Source organism: Dendropsophus ebraccatus, chromosome 10 (assembly GCF_027789765.1).
Source record: "Dendropsophus ebraccatus isolate aDenEbr1 chromosome 10, aDenEbr1.pat, whole genome shotgun sequence".
Classification (NCBI taxonomy): Eukaryota; Metazoa; Chordata; class Amphibia; order Anura; family Hylidae; genus Dendropsophus; species Dendropsophus ebraccatus.
Genome location: NC_091463.1, coordinates 81,032,570 through 81,047,898, shown reverse-complemented (window position 1 = coordinate 81,047,898; position 15,329 = coordinate 81,032,570). Strand labels below are relative to the sequence as shown.

The following is a 15,329-nucleotide window of genomic DNA, read 5'->3' as shown; positions in this document are numbered from 1 at the left end:
ACCACACATTGAATTTTTTCCTGGTTTCGCAGTGTACTTTATGCAAAAATTCAGCCTTTCATTGCAAAGTACAATTAGTGACGCAAAAAATAAGGGCTCATGTGGGTCTCTAGGTGGAAAAATGCAAGTGCTATGGCCTTTTAAACACAAGGAGGAAAAAACGAAAAAGCAAAAACGAAAATTGGTCCTTAAGAGGTTAAATCGTGGCTATAATGGGCGCCTTTTCTCTTTTTTTGACTTTGTGTGAACATAGTCTCAGGGAGAAGTGTATGTCCTTCTTTATTTTAATTTCCTTTTAGATTTTGACTTGTACTAAAAAAAAAAATTTCATCCAAAAGAAACAGTCTAAAACTTGAAACACGGTATTTTTACACGAGGGGGAACAAAAAGCCTGTTCTGCGCTATAGAATCGACAAGTTGCCTCCAAGAGGTTAACACGCTACGAATCTCAGCTAACAAGGTTTGTTAATCAAATAAGGCACAGGGGCAACGGGGCAGTCAAATGAGGCTGGAGCGGCGGCTAATGTCATCCCGTTAATTCCAGGATTGTGTATAGGACAAGGTATACAAACAGCATGAATACACACCCAACTGGAGCTCAGGGCTGTCAATGCGAAGGGAAGGTAATGGGACACCTGCATGGCCGGGCGGGGGGAGCTGTTAGTATAGAATAGAATAGAAAAATCCTTTTAAAAATGAACTGTACTATCACACATCCCCACCCCTCCCTGTCCTGTGTCCGTCTGATGGTTTTGCATGGGAAGGAAGAGCCGTTTTCTCTTATGTATTTGACCAGAGCCACTCAGCTTCATATGCAAACTTCTGGGACATTCAAATGATTAGAAACCAATAAAAAGGTTGTGATATCCTGATGTCTCCCATAGAGAACATCTCTGCACTGATTGACCAAGGACCTTCAGGACTGTGCCATCCAGGTAGGATCTACACTTCTCTTCTGCCAGTGAGAAACTACAACAAAGAACTTAGCATCCTCCAATGGCTGATCAAGTGCGTGATCTTCCATATCCCTATCTTTAGTCAAGGTCCAATCCTGGATGACCCCCCCCCCACCGTACCCTATAATTAACCATCAAAAATCTACATAATGGCACCTTTTTTTTTTGCAAGTTAACAATTTTTTAATTTTTTTATTATTATTATTATTATTATTATTATTATTATTATATTTTTACAACCAGGAACATGCCTCGTTCATTCTTAGTAAAGAGACACCGAATGGTTATGGGGGTCACAGGATGGGGGCATCTTACGGATGCTGAAAGAGGGGATTTCTATATACCAGGTAAGCATGATTGCAAATTAAAATGATATCATGATAGTAATATTAAGGATTGTCAGTGAAGAAAAAATTCAACTTTTTTCCTTTTAGAAACTATGGGGGAGATTTATCAACCATGGTGTAAAGTGAAACTGGCTCAGTTGCCCCTAGCAACCAATCAGATTCCACCTTTCATTTTCCATAGAGCCTGTGAGGAATGAAAGATGGAATCTGATTGGTTGCTAGGGGCAACTGAGCCGGTCTCACTTTACACCATGTTTGATAAATCTCCCCCTGTGCAAATACAGTGGCATTTGCTACTGTTCACTAGAATGAGGCTGAGCTGTAGTACCTGACACCACCACGCAGATTGGAGCAGCACCAGCATTAAAGGGGTTATCCACAATTAGAAAAACATAGCTGCTTTCTTCCAGAAACAGCACCACACTTGTCTTTTGTTTGGTACTACAGCTCAGTTCTATTGAATTGAAAGGAGTCCAACTGTAATACCACACACAGCCCGAGGATAGGGGTGGCACTTTTTTTTTTTTTTTTTTAAATAAGAAAGCAGCTTTGTTTTGCTAATCCTGGATTACCTATTGAAAAGGAAAACGCTGCCCAATTTTTAGACATTCCCTTTAAATAAAAAAAAAAATAGGCAGAAATATAAACCTGTAGTAGTTTTATTACTCCATTCTTTGAGTGGTCATGCATTGCGGAAGTAAAGAAAAAGGCCTTCAGGCTTCATTCACACACATCAAATATTTTCCATATGGCTATAAATGCTGACAATTATCCAGGTGGAAATTTTGCAGTAGAAAATCCAAGGACTACTGCAACCAGCCAGGCGTCTAAGATGGCCACCATAGAATACAATGAATGAGAGCCGGTTTCGCACTTTTATATACATACTGGTACCTCTATTATCATATTATATAAATCATTGTATCTGGTGTCACTATAAGATGTAGAGTATTGTGGATAATGGACGGCGTGACACTTCCAGGAGACGGTTGCCATTGATGGCCAAGGACAATGTTCTGTTACAGTCAAATGAGCTTAAATCCCACCATTCACCTGCACAATGGATGGATCCTTTGTATTGTTTCCTTTCATGTCTTCCATACTCTGTAGGTTGTATAGAGAGAAGCCACAATGTATTCCCAGAATCAGAGCTGTTTACATATAGGGATTAACAATGATAAATCTGTATGTACACCACGACCGGCACTCACCATGTCCCATTTTGCTGCGTCTATCGGACAGCTTTGTGAGTACAGCTATGCAAATACAGAATGAATGCTAGTCACTGATGGTTATTCCGGCATTTACACCAGCGGTTACCCAAAGAAAACCTAAAATAAAGAATAGACCATTACTATGCATTGCAGAAGTCAGGAATCATACTGCTTACTGTTACAGACAGAAGAGGCCGGCGGTCCCCTCCACCACTAAAAACAAGAGGTCAGGGCTATTTAGTTTTATTAAATCTTAGAAGACCAATGCCCTGGGCCTATAGGTCAGTATGCTAGCCAAGGCAGAGTATAGGGTTAAAGAAATAAAACTTACCCCAGGACACAGGAGGATGTTCTGTTGCTTCAAATGAAACAGAAACTCTGGTAACAAATGCTTCAGAAGATGTGTTTGCCATGTAGTGTATCGTTTTCTTTTGTTTTTTTTTGTTCTAAAAGTTGGCCATAACAATGACGGTATAGTGTTTGCATAAATTGAGCCAGTCCCAGTTGCAGGGGTGATCAGCTGTTATTTCACAAAAGCATGACCTCTTCAATGACCTGATACCTTCTCCCCCAAATGTGACTTCTGGTATGAGATGTATTAGAGGAGCAGGTCTACGGTGACAGGCAGAGACAGACTGACCATCTAAGAATTTGGGCAAATGCCAGATGGGCCAGTCCATGAACACCTTGATGGCTGGCTTTTTCCCAGCACAGCACCCTCCCTGCACTTAACCCCACAGTAAGGGCCCTATTCCACCGGACGATTATCGTTTGCATAATCGTTAACGATTAACAATCTCAAACGACCGCTATTGCGAAAGACCTGAAAACGTTCACTCATTTCCATGGAATGATAATCGTTACTTATGATCATAATTGCGATAGTTTTTTCTTCGCTATTTATTCGCTATTGCGTTTTTATCTATTGCGAGAGACCGAACAATGTCTTATTCAATGCGAACGATTTGCGAACGTTTTGCGAACGAGGAACGATAAAAATAGGTCCAGGTCTTATAAAGCGATCAACGATTTCTCGTTCAGTCGTTAATCGTTAACTGCAATTTAACCGAACGATTATCGTTTAGATTCGATTGATTTAAAGATAATCTGAACGATAATCATCCGGTGGAATAGGGCCCTATGTCACTGTGCAAGTTCCCAGCAGACACAACCTCCTCATGGTGGCTGCAGGTCTGACCTTGGAAGACTCAGTACTGGTCCAGGCAGGGGAGACAATCAGAAGAGAATTTAATTAAAAAACAAAAGGCTTAATGCAGAGCAGGGATGTATAACAAAGGGGTGAGGCTTAGAAGAAATAGAGACAGAGCTTAGTGGTGGACAGGAATCTTATGTGCAGGGGTCCTGCCTAGAGATGATTGAACAGCGGAAAATCTTAGGTTCTATAGAACTCGAACCTTGCCGAACCTTCCGCATTTGATTCCCGATACCTTCCCGGTCCGTGGGGAAGGTGGAGACAGCCCGGGCTTTCCTATTACAAGGTTCATCAGTCAACAACAACAAAAGCAGATGAGAATAGCAATGTGTACTGCTGATGGATATGTGTAGTAAGAGATGTATTGTCCATTGTATTTTAAATATTTCTAGAATACCAGCCCTTTTTTCTGGGTGCCTTGCTTAGTCTGGCCTCTCCCCATTGACCTGTCTGGCACGTGTGACCCCGCCAGGAATATTACTCCCACCAGCTTAGCTCATTGGATCACCAAGGCACGCAAGCTCCCTCACCACGTCAAGGTGAAGGCACCATGAGGGAGCCCCTCCACCCTAACCCGATTACCCATCCCAAACCTTAATTTACCTTTCCTTCACTAAAACCCACCTAGAACTCCTAGAACTCCTTAAAACGGTGAGCCCAAGTCCTTCCCAGGCCAGCCCCCTAACCTTCCCAGTCCAGGCCTGCCCCAGCCCCCTAACGCGGACCCTCCCGTCGCCCTTCCCCAACATTTAATGTGGACACTCCCTTTACTAAAGCTCATTCATATATATATATATATATATATATATATATATATATTTTTTTTTTTATTTTTTTTGAAAGCTGAGCTGTGATTGGTTGCTATGGCAACAGAGGACGTTCCTACTGGAAAACTGCTTGATAACTCTGCCCCTATACTTTGTAATATGCAGTCTGCTTAGAGCAGCACAATCTACTATTGAAGAGGCTGCAGACACCCTGTATTACTCTATGAGCCAGATTAGAGAGCTGTGTATTATCTGAATGGCGGCCATATTGTGTATTGGATATCTTTCCTTACCAATGTCCATATCCGCCATTATGTATGTCCTGTACTGATCAGTCTTTTTACATGGCCCCCTAACATGACCAGTCTCCCCCAGTGATCAGTGTCCCTCTCCGCTGACCTGTGTGCGGTGTACCAGTAATACTTACCTGTAGATGCTCTGGGATGATGTACCGGGGAGCTGTGCCGTCCATCAGGCGTCTGTGACAGGAGAAATGGGCAGAGAATTGCCCCTCAGACGCCACAGGACTTGGTTACATCTCCAATGATGGTGGCAGTTGGTCGCCAGCCTCACCCGACAGCTCAAATCATAACAGTCTGTGATTTGTTTTACTAAAATAGCTTTATTAACAGCAAGTTGTTTTTAACATAACATCCATACAATGTACTGTGCAGCAGCTCCAGCTAAGAAGCACCATAAATTAGTACTAATGCCATACATAGCAGGACAGTATAAGGACCAGTTCACACGAGGCAAAATCCCGCCAGCCTCCGTGTCATACAGGCAGTCTATGGGAGGGCTTGTGCGCCTACGTTCAAAGAATTGACACGTTTTGCTCTATATGAACTGGCCCTAACACAAGGATCTCTACGCTATACATCAAACCACATCATATTGCCAGGATTTGAATTTTTCCCAGGGACACTAATGCTTCAACAATAAGGGGTGTGGCTTATTGTGAATGTGGCTTGTGTGTGTTTAGAGAGTAGCTCTTCATCACAAGGGTTTTTTATGATTTTTTTTTTTTTTACTAGGGTGATTCTATTTAGTTTCTATCTGACTGGTAGAAACTAAGAGGGGGGCCCTATTTGCCTCCCCCCTCTTCTACAGCATGCTGTAGGTGTATGCTATATTGTGGATGTTTAGTTACTATTTATAAGCCTGGGGGGTCATGCTCAGTGTTTTGCTGGCCAAAAAAAGAGATTTTTTTTTTTTTTTAGCAATGGCCCAGGAAGAGCCTCATATATGACGTTCCCGTACTAGACTTATCTACAGCTACCTTCCATATAAAGGGTCTATACATTTGCAGTAATACTGTGTATGTATGTGGATTTCAATAATTTTCTTTAAACCCTCCAGATTCCATCCTTTGGCCTCACCCGCCTCCAAAACCAGCGTTATCTCCGGCAGTATCTGAGGTACGACACCGTAATACCTTACCCCTTAGTCCTTCTGTTTTATAAAGAGGGTTTATTTTCTGTCAAATTATACATATGCAGGGGGCATAGCAACAATATAAAAACAGCACTTGAATGAAGGCATCTGAGGCTACAAAATACAAAAAAAAAAAAAACTCAGAAAACTCAAAAATGGCAGATAATACTGATCATAGATTATATAATAAATATATAGTACAAGAGCATATTCACACTTGTGTTGTTTGGTGGCAGCTTTCTCCACCAGTAGTACCAACTAGGTTTTGGGGGGGGCCACTTTGAGTTTGGTCCTGTGACATTGGGGTTGCAGGGCCATTCCATGGCCTCCCTTCCCTGCTTGTGCACCCTTTGCAGGGTTAGCGGTCGCTGACCGACACAGTGTGGGGTTAGTGTAGGGACCCATGTGAACGAGGAGACCGGCACGTGGTACATGGGGCAATATGGTTTGATCAATTTTTATACCAACATCCTGGTGTTGGTTTTTAAATGTAGCCGAGTGGCATTCGTGTCAGCCATAGGTGTGAGGTGCAGCAGCTCCTTTCTCTCCATGTAGTACTGATCATAGATGCTCTCTTAACAGATTTTTACACGTCAAAATCATTATGTTGAGGGAGTCCTCAGGGCAAAATACTGTAAAAGGTAGTGTGCAAATTATTAAAAAAGTGTGGAGGCCTATAGATCTCCCAGACATCAGTGCCATATAGCCATAGCCTGTATCCATGTTTTCCAGTACTGCATACAACTTTTTTTAGCCACCAGTAACCAAATACCAAACAATCGGACTCATCTGATTATGTGTAAAGTAAGCATGGTTTCTCCTAGGGTCCCTTCCCCTGTCGAGCTTGCAGGAAGACCTTCCCACTCCAGCGCATGTTGACCCGCCACCTGAAATGTCACAGCATCCAGAAGAGACATCGCTGCCCCTGCTGCGGTAAAGGCTTTAATGACACATTTGACTTGAAACGCCATATGAGGACACACACCGGTGAGTATGTCACTTACATAGTACAGCATGCAGCATTTTCCTGTCTTAGGGCACGTTCAGACTACGGAATCTGCACAGAGAACATCTTGCGCATTCCACTGCTTGCACCCGCTTGACTCTCCACTGGTCCCATACACTCCACTCTAGGGTCAGGCGGATTCCACCGTCCGCCCAAAGAATTGACATGGCGATTCTTTGTGCAGATGGCAGAATCTGCCCCATCCTAGAATGGAAACTATGGCATGGGCGGAGAGTCAAGTGGAAAAATCCGCAGGATGTTCTCTGCACGGATTCTGTAGTCTGAACGCGCCCTTATGTTTCAGTTATGATAATTACAGAAAAAGCTTTAATTTATAGGAAAAAGTACATAGGCCAAAAATGAAAAACACCTGGAGCTCTACCATCACACCCATTTTACAAAAATACTTGTACTCTCGATAAAATATAAGAACACTGCATTAACCTCTCCTGTTCTGACAGTATCCAGTGGACTGTTAGCAGAATCACTGAAGCAACACCTCTTTGGCAACAATAAAGGTTAACACCCAGTTGCCATTTTATTGATACAAAATTCTATTGTTCCCTGCTTAGCCACAGAGTGATGACAAGTCATCTTGCAGCCACCTCTAGGCATAGCTTATTGGATATGCTTTTACCTTCAGTGAGCTCCACTGCTCCCTGGAGTAGAGGTTGCAAGTAAAGAGGAGTGATTTGACAGTATAAGAGAAGCACTTTGTTAGCTTATCAGTCGGCTGCCTTTGCCACTCCTGGTGCCTGGAAAAACTGGATCCAGCTGACTGATAAGCTAACGGCTCAGCTAATAAAGTGCTTTGTTTATATTATAAATTCGCTCATCTCTAGTTGCAGGCACCAGAACTGTATATAAAGGTGACCCTACATTTGAACAGTTATTCCAGTGAGAATATGAATATACACACACACTTTATATTAAAAAGCATACTTACCTGTCCTCCAAACCACTACTACAGCTGGCATTTTGACGGCTCCTGCTTCCTTTGACCTGCCAACCCTTAAGCAAATGTCCACTCAGCCTGTCAGTGGCTGCGGCAGTGACTTACTTTATCCAGTATTCGTTTCCTCTAGGGTAGGGACTGGGGGCCCAACAGCAGGCAAGTATGTGCCTATTTAAAATACAAAAAATCCTGTCTGGACTACCCTTTTAACTAGTAAATCAGCATATGATTTTACTTTGAATTAGGTGTAGTGGTATCTGATAAAGAGATAAGAAGCTGATTGGTTTGGGACCAGTGCTTGGCAATGTTTAGTGGTCCTGTAGAGAATGAACTGGTGAGTAACATTCATGCTGGGAATAGATTTGTCCCGTTCACAGGATAGGTGGGGGTCCTAGCTGCCAGACAGATGACAATGGTATTAAGAATAAAACTTTCACTCACAGGAATAAGACCATACAAGTGTCCAGCCTGTGACAAGTCCTTCACTCAGCGCTGCTCCCTGGAGTCTCATCTGCGCAAAATCCATGGTGTATTACAGAGCTACGCCTACCGCCAGCGCCGCTCCAAGATCTACGTATGTGAGGACTGTGGATTTACATCATCCAGTTCTGACACCTACAACCTGCATCTTCTCGAGGTGCATCCAAACAACCCAATGCTCTCCAGACATTTACGGAAGAGAGGATCTGGAGGCCTGAGAGGAGAGATGGGGGTCCTGCTGCATCCGACGCCATGTTACCTGCCAAACCTTGTCTCCACCAGATGACAAACAATACGGAAGACTGCTCACCGTCACTCTCTGGTGTAAGACTTTCTTCGGACAAAACAAATCGGCACAATTTTATGTAAAAAAATTAATTTATTTTAAAACAGACCTACAAAGAAGCAAACTATGAACTTCCAGAAAAGAAAAAAAAAAAAAAAATCACTCCGTCCATCGATGACCACAGTGTGGAGCAGTGCAAACATAGTACAGCCTCATGGCATCCTAGAGGGAGAACAAAGTAATGTTCATTCTGGTCGTTTTACTGCAAATTTGAGTTTGTTTTATACAATTAGGGAAAAGTTATACATAGGAAATGCACAAAAAAAATCCTAGAAATTTTTTCCTTAAAGGGATATTCCAGGAAAAATGAACTTTTCCCCCATCCACAGACGCCCCACAATCTCCTACTTTTCTGTGGATAGGGGAAAACATTTTTTCCTGTAAAACCTCTTTAATCTCCTACTTCAAACCTGCTGCAGTGAAGCCTTGATGCAGTAGTAAGTGGAGGGAAAAAAGCACTTTATGTGCATTTCCCATAAGAAGTGTATATTGGTGATTTGTATAACTTTTTGGGGGCAATACAATACTTTAATAAAAATTTTTGCTGGACTTCTTTAATGGAAACGAGTTGCAAAACCCCACCCAAGCTGGAGACAAGAGTGGTGCCCACTCTGGAAGAAAGTGGCCATGTTTTGCTAGCGCTGGAAAACCCCTTTAAATCACACATGCTTTGTATGGACGCCTTTCTAAAGCATTTTCTGTTCCTGCTCTGTACTTTATTTTGCAAAAAGTAACTACTCCACAGGTCTTTATTAACTCCCCTGCTTATTTTCTCTTCTAAACCCGGCCAAGTTAGCTGTGCTAATTCAGGTGTGTAGCATGCCTTGTATCTGCTCTCCGCTCTCTGTGCAAAACCTTAGAAAGGCAGGGAGACTGAGCTTTTAACAGAGCATTTATAAGTGTGTGACAGGTGCTGTATAATGATCATCAGTAACTGATAGAGGTTTCTGTCTCCCGCTTGTGTGTGATCCCATTAACAGCACAGAATCAATTTCCATAATACATTATTATAAAATCATGGGAGTGCTTTTTTTATGATGCTGAAAAATGTATAAAAAAAAATGGAAGGTGTACCTCAGCTCGAGCACTGTGAGACTGGAAAAACACCGCTTCTTTGTGTCCGCACCTGCAGGCGACAAAGTCATAGCATACAGCTGAGAAAATAGAAGCAAAATTGACACGGCACACAGAAGGCAAAGACTGGGGGAAGATCGGTCTAATGGGGGTCACGTGACTTACTTTGCGCAGGGATGATCCTCTGTACGAGGCAGCGTGGGGTCCTGAGACACGTCTGCAATGATCTGAGTCAGCTCACTGGTAGGGGGTGACACAGATGTTACTGAGGAGTCATCACAGCACAGTAGTACATTTAGGGATTGTTCACACTACCTTTTCTGTAGGTGTCAGGAGTGCTCACCACATACATGCTTAATATGTCTAAAGGCTTTTATAACGTACAGGCTATTACCATGTTTCCCTGAAAATAAGACCGTGTCTTATATTAATTTTTGCTCCCAAAGATGTGCTAGGTCTTATTTTCAGGGGATGTCTTTTTCCCATGAAGGAGAATTCACGTCACATTCACAGCAGGGACAGAGTGTACGGTATGGAAGCTTACAGCCACCAGTGGGAGCTCACCCCTGCACACTCTTACAGCACAGCAGGGACAGCGTACAGTATGGCGGCAGGTGACGGGATAACAGCAGACTGTGTGCAGACGGTCTGGCAGTAGGGGACAATGGGGATGGCAGCAGGCGACAGGCATCTTGATGCCTTGCTTGCACATTTACAAGTGACCGCCGCGGAAGGGAACATCGGGGTTTGTGGCAGGTGGCGGTCTTTACGTCCTATGTGCAGCTGCTGTGCAACACAGAGAAGGTTAGGGGCCAACAGCAGTGGGCTAAAAAGAATTACAGCTGCATGCCCTGGTGTTCTGTTCGGCGGCCATGCTTCCAAACACTTTGCTAGGTCTTACTTACGGGGGAGGTCTTATATTTAGCAATTCAGCAAAACCTCTACCTGGTCTTATTTTTAGTATATGTCTTATTTTCGGGGAAACCAGGTAGGACATCTGTTTAATGGATACATCATATAATGGAGAATGGTGAAGACAGCAAACCAGTAATACTCACTCGACTTCATGCGTGATCTTATTCACATATATACAGCTGTTATCTGCCTCCTGCTGGTAGTCACAATTTCGACACTGGAAATAAACAGACATTCAGTAATACAGCCGGGCAGTGAGGAAGTCGCAGAGCTGCTCTAGTATCAATAAAGGGTTATAAAGGCAAAATGACATTTTAGGACAGGAGGGGGTGGTGAAAACATAATACAAGTTATATTCACCCATCCTGGTCCGCTGCAGCCACAGCACATTCCTGGTCCCCCCTACTTCCAATGATGTCACTACAGGACCTGCCTGCTCATCCAATCAGTGGCCACAGTGGTATCCCACAGATTAGCTGAGCGGGCAAGTCTTATGGTGACATCATAAAAAAACAGGAGACAAGGAGCAGTGCTTGCAGGGGACCGGGACAGGTGATTATAACTCATTATGTTTACGCCATCCCTTGTTGTCCTATAGTATTTTATTTTGCCCAGACAACTCTTCTAAGTAATTAGAGCTCTTCCATCCTACACATTCACAACTAAACATATCCCATCATGCCCCAGAGCTCTGAAACTGCTACCAAGCATTCATCTGAAAGGCTGCCAGAAGTGTAGTGCTCTATACTCACCTGATCCGTGTTGACCCCCGTCCGCCATCTTGTGACAATGATGTCATCTTTGGGCGGCTGGCCGCACCGACCGTCCCTAGTGCCGGCCACCCTCTGCAGCATCATAACTATGCTCAGCCAATCGCGGCTGAGCAGCTGATGACGCGGCAGAGGTCGGCCGGCACAAGGGACGGTCGGAGCGGTTCGGCCGGCCGCCCGAAGATTCCATCATTGTCACAAGATGGCGGACGGGGGTCAACACGGATCAGGTGAGTATAGAGCACTACACTTCCGGGTCTAGCGTGGGTGGGGGGAAACACGGGGAAGGGGGCCATTCACTAACATACATTACAAAGTTGTATACCTTTGTAATGTGTGTTATTTAGTGAATAATTGTCTACCCCTTTAAACCCACCCCTGCAGTCTCTAACTCTGCAGCAGATCTTCTATGAATACATGGAGTCTGTCCGCTCTGCTCCCTGTCCGCATCTGCTCATTTCCCCTACTACACGCATCCTCCTCCCCCAGCCTGCCCGCTATGCTCCCAGTCCGCCCCGCCGCCTTATTCCTGCTGGAAGGTGTGCCGCTCTGCTCCCCGTCCGCCTCCTCTCTGCTCTCCGTTCCGCTAGTTTCCCCTGCTACACGCCTCCTGCTCCCCCGGCCTGTCTGATCTGCTCCCCGTCCACCCCTGCATGCCTGCCGGAAGGTGTACCGCTCTGCTCCCAGTCCGTCCCTCCCCATCTGCACCAGTATGCCTGCCGGGGAGGTGTGCCTCTCTGCTCCCCCGTCCACCTCCGCATTCCTGCCGGAGTTCCCGTCCGCCTTTGCCGCCATATGCCTGCCAGGGAGGTGAGCTGCTCTACTCCCCGGTCCACCTCCGCCGCCAAACAGAGCCGCCTGCACCTCGATTGTTCATTCCATCATTTCCCTGAAAGGGGTCAGTGATTTAATCAAATCCCTAGGGAAATGATGGAACATGATGGTCATTTCATCATTTCCCAGGATTTGATCAAGTCCCTAGTGATTTGATCAAATCCATGGATTCTATCATTTCACTGCAACACATAGATCTTATATGAATATATGGAGTCTGAGTTATTATACAGTACATCAGCTCATCTAGTGTATAGATCTTATATGAATATATGGATTCTGAGTTATTATACAGTATACAGCACATCAGCTCATCTAGTGTATAGATCTTATATGAATATATGGAGTATGAGTTACGCTATGTACAGCACATCAGCTCATCTAGTGTATAGATCTTATATGAATATATGGAGTCTGAGTTATTATACAGTACATCAGCTCATCTAGTGTATAGATCTTATATGAATATATGGAGTCTGAGTTATTATACAGTACATCAGCTCATCTAGTGTATAGATCTTATATGAATATATGGAGTCTGAGTTATTATACAGTACATCAGCTCATCTAGTGTATAGATCTTATATGAATATAGGGAGTCTGAGTTATACTATATACAGCACATGAGCTCATCTAGTGTATAGATCTTATATGAATATAGGGAGTCTGACTTATTATACAGTGTACAGCACATGAGCTCATCTAGTGTATAGATCTTATATGAATATAGGGAGTCTGAGTTACAGGAGTTTGAGCTTATCAGAGTATAGATCTTACCGCATACAGGAGAATCCGGTTCTCTTTGTCTTCTTTAGGATACAACATGTTATTGCTAGAATAAAAAAAAAAACACACCACCAGGTAATTATAGATGATATGGGACCTGTCACACTGCCAGCATGATGCTATAGGAGGAGCTGAGCAGACTGATCTATAGTTCTGTGGGAAAAGTTCCAGGATCTCTCGCCATTCATGTAAAACTCTGCCCAGTAGTCATGTGGGCGGTCCTACTCTGTGATTGACAGTTATCGGTGTAGAATGGTGCATAGAAAGAACTGTCAATCAATGAGTAGGACCGCCCACATGACTACTGGGCAGAGTTTTACATGCATGAATGGTGAGAGATCCTGGAACTAAACTATATACCCAATGCGGTCAGGGAATGCTGGGAATTATAGTTTACTGACAGAAGATAACAGATACAAGCCACATACCCCATGATCATACAGTCATAGACCAGGGGTAGGGAACCTTGGCTCTCCAGCTGTTGCAAAACTACAACTCCCATCATGCCTGGACAGCCAAAGCGTTAGCTTTGGCTGTCCAGGCATGATGGGAGTTGTAGTTTTGCAACAGCTGGCGAGCCGAGGTTCCTTACCCCTGCCATAGACTGTAGTCACATAGCCCAGACTCTTAGGCTCTGTTCACACTAGAGTCACCACTTTCCAATATAATGGATTCATACTAGTTCTGATATCTGGGTTATAAATTTCTGCCTCAAGTCATGTGACCGCCACACAGAGCACGTGACCTCCATCTATCTTATCACTGTAGCCGCGGCTCTCCAGCTCTCACCATTCCTGACAGAACCGGATCCCCACGAACCCCTGCTCATAGGTGCCGTCTGCCTCCATCCCTTGCTCCGGAAGTACTGCGAACATGATTGCCCCCGGACGTTACGCGGTGCACACCCGCCCAGCCAATCACACGCACCCTGCAAACGAGAATACTTTCTCGCGACCACGCGCCGGCCTAACCACGCCCTTTTATAGATATCGCCCAAGAAACCACGCCTACTTTGACCCGCGACAACCACGCCCCTCTATGGCTATATGCATAAACCACGCCTACCTTTAATAACAACACAGCTATTTCCACGCCCATAATAACGCCACGCCTATTTCAAGCAGAAGGCGTTCGTTGCCCGCGAAAATTCTTCAGACGCTGATTTTTGTCGCCGCTAGTGCGACGGCCATTTTGTTGGTTAGACTAATTTGTATCCAAAAATGTATGTATATATATATATATTTTTTTTTTTTTTTTTGTTTTTTACTCAAATTTTCAAACCCTATTCTCTTATTCTCTCCTTTTGCATACCAATGCTATATTTTTCTTAAAGGGGTTATCCAGCACTACAAAAACATGGCCACTTTTCCCCCCTCTCTTGTCTCCACTTCAGGTGCGGTTTGCAATTAAAGGGGTTATCCAGTGCTACAAAAACATGGCCACTTTTCCCCCTACTGTTGTCTCCAGTTCAGGTGCGGTTTGAAATTAAGCTCCATTTACTTTAATGAAACTGAGTTTCAAAACCCCACCCAAACTGGAGACAACAGTAGGGGGAAAGTGGCCATGTTTTTGTAGCGCTAGATAACCCCTTTAAGCTCCATTTACTTCAATGGAACGGAGTTTAAAACCCCACCCAAACTGGAGACAAGAGAGGGGGAAAAGTGGCCATGTTTTTGTAGCGCTGGATAACCCCTTTAAGGGGTCTGTTTATCTCAAGAACTATGTTGTGTACATAGAGTAAGAAAAGATCACCATGTGTATGTCCAACTAAAGCTGTGTTCACACTGTACTGTGGGGCCTTGGTGGTTTCCACTATTAATTATTGTAAGGGTTTCTAAAAACAGGTCTTGTTTCTTCCAAATACCTGCAGTTCAGTCATATTCCTTCTGATGGAGCTGAGCTGCAATACCAGACACGTCCTGAGGACAGGTGAGGTGCTATTTTATGAGATAAGGAAAAATATATTTCAAATCCTGGACATATTCCACTGTATAACAACGTCATCTATAGCCTGATGCTAGACTGCTGGGTTCGCACCTGTTTGGGGGGCCCTGTTGGTGCCTCATTTGCAGTTTTAGTGCAAAATATTCTATTGTCCTGTTAAATACCATGCTGGAATATTGATGGACCCCGTAGACTCAATGGGGTTTGTCAGGTGCTATGTGTCCAGAACGTAAAGGGATGGGGAACATTCGGCCCTCCAGCTGTCCATCATGCCTGGACATATCTGAT

The 15,329-nt window shown here is 44.0% G+C and overlaps 2 protein-coding genes and 1 long non-coding RNA gene across 3 annotated transcripts; 1 reads left to right on the top strand and 2 right to left on the bottom strand.

Moving 5' to 3' along the window:
- The first annotated feature begins 855 nt into the window (after positions 1 to 855).
- Positions 856 to 9,696, top strand: OVOL3 (ovo like zinc finger 3). The gene is made up of 5 exons (XM_069943597.1): positions 856 to 935; positions 1,200 to 1,303; positions 5,857 to 5,915; positions 6,756 to 6,918; positions 8,336 to 9,696. Exons 2-5 carry the CDS (start codon positions 1,204 to 1,206, stop codon positions 8,656 to 8,658), a joined length of 645 nt encoding a protein of 214 aa, XP_069799698.1. The 5' UTR covers positions 856 to 935; positions 1,200 to 1,203; the 3' UTR covers positions 8,659 to 9,696.
- LOC138766201 (uncharacterized) lies at positions 1,945 to 5,102 on the bottom strand. The gene is made up of 3 exons (XR_011358701.1): positions 4,925 to 5,102; positions 2,515 to 2,634; positions 1,945 to 2,407 (listed from the first exon to the last, which is right to left on the bottom strand). It is a non-coding gene; the product is annotated as an uncharacterized lncRNA (long non-coding RNA).
- POLR2I (RNA polymerase II subunit I) lies at positions 8,732 to 14,066 on the bottom strand. Its single transcript, XM_069943598.1, has 6 exons — positions 13,887 to 14,066; positions 13,089 to 13,143; positions 10,851 to 10,924; positions 9,958 to 10,032; positions 9,793 to 9,844; positions 8,732 to 8,880 (listed from the first exon to the last, which is right to left on the bottom strand). Exons 1-6 carry the CDS (start codon positions 13,970 to 13,972, stop codon positions 8,818 to 8,820), a joined length of 405 nt encoding a protein of 134 aa, XP_069799699.1. The 5' UTR covers positions 13,973 to 14,066; the 3' UTR covers positions 8,732 to 8,817.
- Between the last annotated feature and the right edge of the window lie 1,263 nt (positions 14,067 to 15,329).

What these genes read in the sequence shown, in the direction of transcription:
- POLR2I (XM_069943598.1), bottom strand. Translation starts at nt 13,972, where the DNA reads ATGTTCGCAGTACTTCCGGAGCAAGGGATGGAGGCAGACGGCACCTAT. An exon ending in AAGATCACGCATGAAGTCGA is followed by an intron (nt 10,033 to 10,850) that starts GTGAGTATTACT and finishes ACCCCCTACCAG; the next exon opens with TGAGCTGACTCAGATCATTG. An exon ending in GAGGATCATCCCTGCGCAAA is followed by an intron (nt 9,845 to 9,957) that starts GTAAGTCACGTG and finishes TGTCGCCTGCAG; the next exon opens with GTGCGGACACAAAGAAGCGG.
- OVOL3 (XM_069943597.1), top strand. Translation starts at nt 1,204, where the DNA reads ATGCCTCGTTCATTCTTAGTAAAGAGACACCGAATGGTTATGGGGGTC. An exon ending in AGGGGATTTCTATATACCAG is followed by an intron (nt 1,304 to 5,856) that starts GTAAGCATGATT and finishes TAAACCCTCCAG; the next exon opens with ATTCCATCCTTTGGCCTCAC. An exon ending in CCATATGAGGACACACACCG is followed by an intron (nt 6,919 to 8,335) that starts GTGAGTATGTCA and finishes TTTCACTCACAG; the next exon opens with GAATAAGACCATACAAGTGT.